This window comes from Lathyrus oleraceus, chromosome 7, assembly GCF_024323335.1.
Source record: "Lathyrus oleraceus cultivar Zhongwan6 chromosome 7, CAAS_Psat_ZW6_1.0, whole genome shotgun sequence".
In the NCBI taxonomy this organism is placed as follows: domain Eukaryota; kingdom Viridiplantae; phylum Streptophyta; class Magnoliopsida; order Fabales; family Fabaceae; genus Lathyrus; species Lathyrus oleraceus.
The window spans coordinates 146182682-146186536 of NC_066585.1; the positions used below are offsets into that span (position 1 = coordinate 146182682).

At 40.9% G+C, this 3855-nt stretch overlaps 1 protein-coding gene across 1 annotated transcript; it reads right to left on the reverse strand.

The window, feature by feature from the left end:
* Positions 1-1694: 1694 nt before the first annotated feature.
* LOC127102502 (uncharacterized) lies at positions 1695-3293 on the reverse strand. The gene is made up of 2 exons (XM_051039869.1): positions 2823-3293; positions 1695-2705 (listed from the first exon to the last, which is right to left on the reverse strand). Exons 1-2 carry the CDS (start codon positions 3291-3293, stop codon positions 1695-1697), a joined length of 1482 nt encoding a protein of 493 aa, XP_050895826.1.
* Positions 3294-3855: the final 562 nt, after the last annotated feature.

Here is a 3855-nt window from a genome sequence, read left to right on the forward strand (position 1 = left end):
AATTAATGCATGATGATTGTGCTCTTGCTCTGCCCTAAGGCTCTTTGCGACTTGTCTTCCCCAGCTTGTAGGGTCTTTGAAGGAATTCGCCTTTGAAAGGGAACTCTGGGAATGATTATACCATGGACTGAACCAAAATTTGCCCCAGTGTATGAGTCTTGTAGTGTTCTGCCCCTAATTGAGATTTTGAAAGGCGTGCCCCAGATTGACTGAGTATTTTGAAAAGATTTGCCTCCTTGATCAACTGATGCTTGGAGATTGTCTTTTGACTGACCAATTCACATTCACTGGATACCATGCCCCTAATCCATAGGGTAGTTTTGATTTTGGTGAATGGTCAAGTTCCACTTGTTGCTCCTTTTGAAGTTCCTTGATGTCAAGCGCTTACTTGCAGTTAAAATTGTTTGTTTAATCAATGGTAATCTTAATGCGACATTCATGCAGGTTTGAAAAATTATTTATTGAGGTGATGTGATAGTGTGTGACGAATGAACCATTAGTTCAAACACATTGCTGATTTAGCTAGTGTGTGAAAGATACAGTGAGAATATGATGCCAATACAGGTGATTAGCAAATATTTAGGAGTCAGTTTACGCAGCCTCGTTGTAGTATGCTTTCAGAATAAACCCTACCTCAATTAGGTCTTTTAAGGGTTGTAACGTGGCCTGGTTCATGGTTATTGAAACAAAGGATGTAAGGCTCAAATTTTGTTTTAACCCACCCCTTCTTCACGATGATCTCCAATCCTACGTTCAGTTAAGTCAACACACACATTCAACTTTTAAGAGAGTTTGGAAGTGTAAGATCTCTTGAAATGGCAGTCATCTTATTTTGCTCTTCACGGATGTTGGTGACCCTTTGATTCTTGACATGGTGGTCACTGAATCTTGTTTTATTTTGTTGAGGTTTTTCATGACCTCTTTTGGTTTTTGCTTTGATCCCTAACTTTTACCTGGACCGCTTTTTGAAGCTTTTTAGTCCACCGGGATTGCCCTAATTTTTGCCTAAGTTTCCTCTTTGGGTGTTCGACTTAGCGGGCTCTTCTTTTGACTTTTTTTTTGAAAATTGTGACTGCCAAGTCATTGGTCACTGAAGGACAACCGACATAAAATTTGGATTTGTATGGTTTCTTCGACACTTCAAGATGTGTGCGAAGAATATCATGTGGTTGATCCACAAACGGGATGCTTCGTCTTGTAATTTGAATGTGTAGTTAGATTAACTGAACATTACCCTGCCCCAGGTTAAATGTAAGGTTTTTTAAATCCGAAAGAAACTCCTACTTCTAGGCTCGAAGTGGTTGACTAGGGATTAACTCCTTATGTCTCCAGTGTTTGGGGATTTGAAACAATGCCTGTACATCATCAGCAAGGTTTTATCCGAAAGCATACAATCAGCAATTATGAGTATTGTGTTTTCGTCATCCTCCCTTCAATCTTTGCTAAAACAACAGTTTGATAAGTGAATGGGAGAAATATTTTTTTTTATATCAATGGAAAAGATGAGTGAATACGAAAGGATTCGTTCAAAACATGCATAATCATTTCATTAATATTACCATTAAAGGAAATCAACAATACTCGAAAGCAGATAAGTACTTAACATGCAAAGAAAAATACAAATGAAATGCGAGGAGTAGCCAAATGGTTGCCAGTGTAGAGGAAACTCTCTCGTGTTTGGTTCACTGTTGGGCTTATCCTTCTTCATAGTGGTGGTAGTTCTGCTCGTCGAGACTAGTATGATAATCATCTTCAGACTTACTCTCGGAAATCTCCTCCACCGTTTGGACTGATGGACTCGCACAGCTAGGCGAAGTAGTATTACTGATTTGCAAGCTTCGAGGCGCAAATGAGAACATCTTGGAATCAAGCAGGGTTTGTACTTTACTCTTAAGCACTTTGCAACCTTCAGTTGAATGCCCCTGTGCCCCAGCATGGAAGTCACATCGAGCATTGGCGTCAAAGCCTGGTGGATATGGAGGACTGACTGGTTTTAGCTCCTCTGGCACTATCAATCCCCTCTTAATCAAATATGGAAGTAATTGACTGTATGGCATTGGAAGCGGATCGATGTGTCTCTCTGGCTTCCTTGGCCTTTGTTGAGCATGCTGACGATGCTGATGCGGAGTATTCTGCCATTTGTATGGCTGTTGAGGTGGAGTCTGTTGTTGATATTGAGGAGGTCCTTGAGTTGTAGGATACTGATCATGTAGAGAGAATGATGTCTGGTGTGAAGCTTGTGGAGTTTCCCAGACTGCGTTAATTTCAGCCTCTTCTTCCTTTGGGGAATTGGCCATAGATTCACTCTCAATGCTCTGGCTATTTGAGGCGCATTGGATTTTTCCACTTTTGAGGCCATTCTCGATGCGTTCTCCAATTGACACCAAGTGAGTGAAGTCTGATGCGGCACTGCTAATCATTCTTTCGAAGTAAGGACTTTGCAAGGTATCCCTGAATAATTCCATCACTTCTTTGTCTAAGAGTGGTGGTTCAACACGACCTGCTAATTCTCTCCATCTTTGGGCATACCCTCTGAAGGATTCGTTGTTTTCCTTATATAAGGCTTTCAACTGCATGCGATCGGGAGCCATGTCCAAATTGTATTTGTACTGCTTCAAGAAGGAGTTAGCTAGGTCCAACCATGAGTGAATGTGACTCCTTTCTAACTTCATATACCAACTCAACGATGCCCCAGTCAAACTGTCCTGAAAACAGTGAATCATTAACTTATCATTGTGGGCATGAGAGGTCATTTTACGGCAAAACATCACCAAATGGTGCTTTGGACAACTATCCCCTTTGTATTTTTCAAATTTTGGTACTTTGAATTTTGCAGGTATAACTAGGCCAGGTACCAAACACATGTCTAAAGCACTTTGTTCAATAGTATCTTGTCCTTCTATGGCCTTGAGTCTTTTCTCTAGAACGCAACATCTTTTAGCAATCTCATCATCTTGTAGTTGTTCAGTATTAACCACAAGGCTTGTCCCATGGGAATCTGGCACGGAGAATGCAAAGCTATGATACTCAACACCATCATGATATGAGGAACCCTTATTTCGAACAATATGACGTTCTTGTACAACCGAGTTATTAACTGGGGTTTGCACATGCTGAGGCTGGATAGGATCATTTACTGGAGCTAGAATAACATTTTCGATAACTGCAGCTTGCTGAATGTTGTCCTCCCTCTTTGCCAAAGCCATCATAGCCTCTACAAGTTGGTCTATCTGATTTTTCATCGAGTCAACATCTCCTCTTAATGCAATATGGCTTTGCTCCAATGGATCCATAATCTTTCCAAAACTACTTCAAGTCTGATACGAATGTCGGGAATTCAACTGCGGGTTATGGACAAAGGATGGGATGAGTTTTTTGTTTATGGAAATGATATGCAATTCATGCTGATGAGATGAGAATGCATGAAATTTTGTATTTAGGTATGCAAAGGAAATGTAATTCAGGTATAGTTAGGATCCAGGATATCACGAGTATCATATGGTACACCCTATAAAGAGGTTCTATGTTTTCTACCCCACACACAAAGGATGGCTCCTAAGGTTATCCATTTTCATGATAAGAACTTAGGGTCATGGACCAAGTTCAGTCTTCCATCGCAATAATGGGCTAGCCACATTGAAATGGAAGTTCTGAATCGGTCTACTCTAAGTGGGATCCTCATAATGTTCGAACAGGGTGTACACCCTTCGGTTCAATACTACACGATCGCCAATCATGAAGACGGACTTCAGTTTAAGATGAGGTCCCCAGAGTCATGGACCATGTTCAACGTTTCCTCGCAATAATGGGCTAGCCATATTAGGATGGAAATTCTGAACAGATCTACTCTAGGTG

What these genes read in the sequence shown, in the direction of transcription:
- LOC127102502 (XM_051039869.1), bottom strand. Translation starts at nt 3,293, where the DNA reads ATGGATCCATTGGAGCAAAGCCATATTGCATTAAGAGGAGATGTTGAC. An exon ending in TTATACCTGCAAAATTCAAA is followed by an intron (nt 2,706 to 2,822) that starts GTACCAAAATTT and finishes CACTGTTTTCAG; the next exon opens with GACAGTTTGACTGGGGCATC.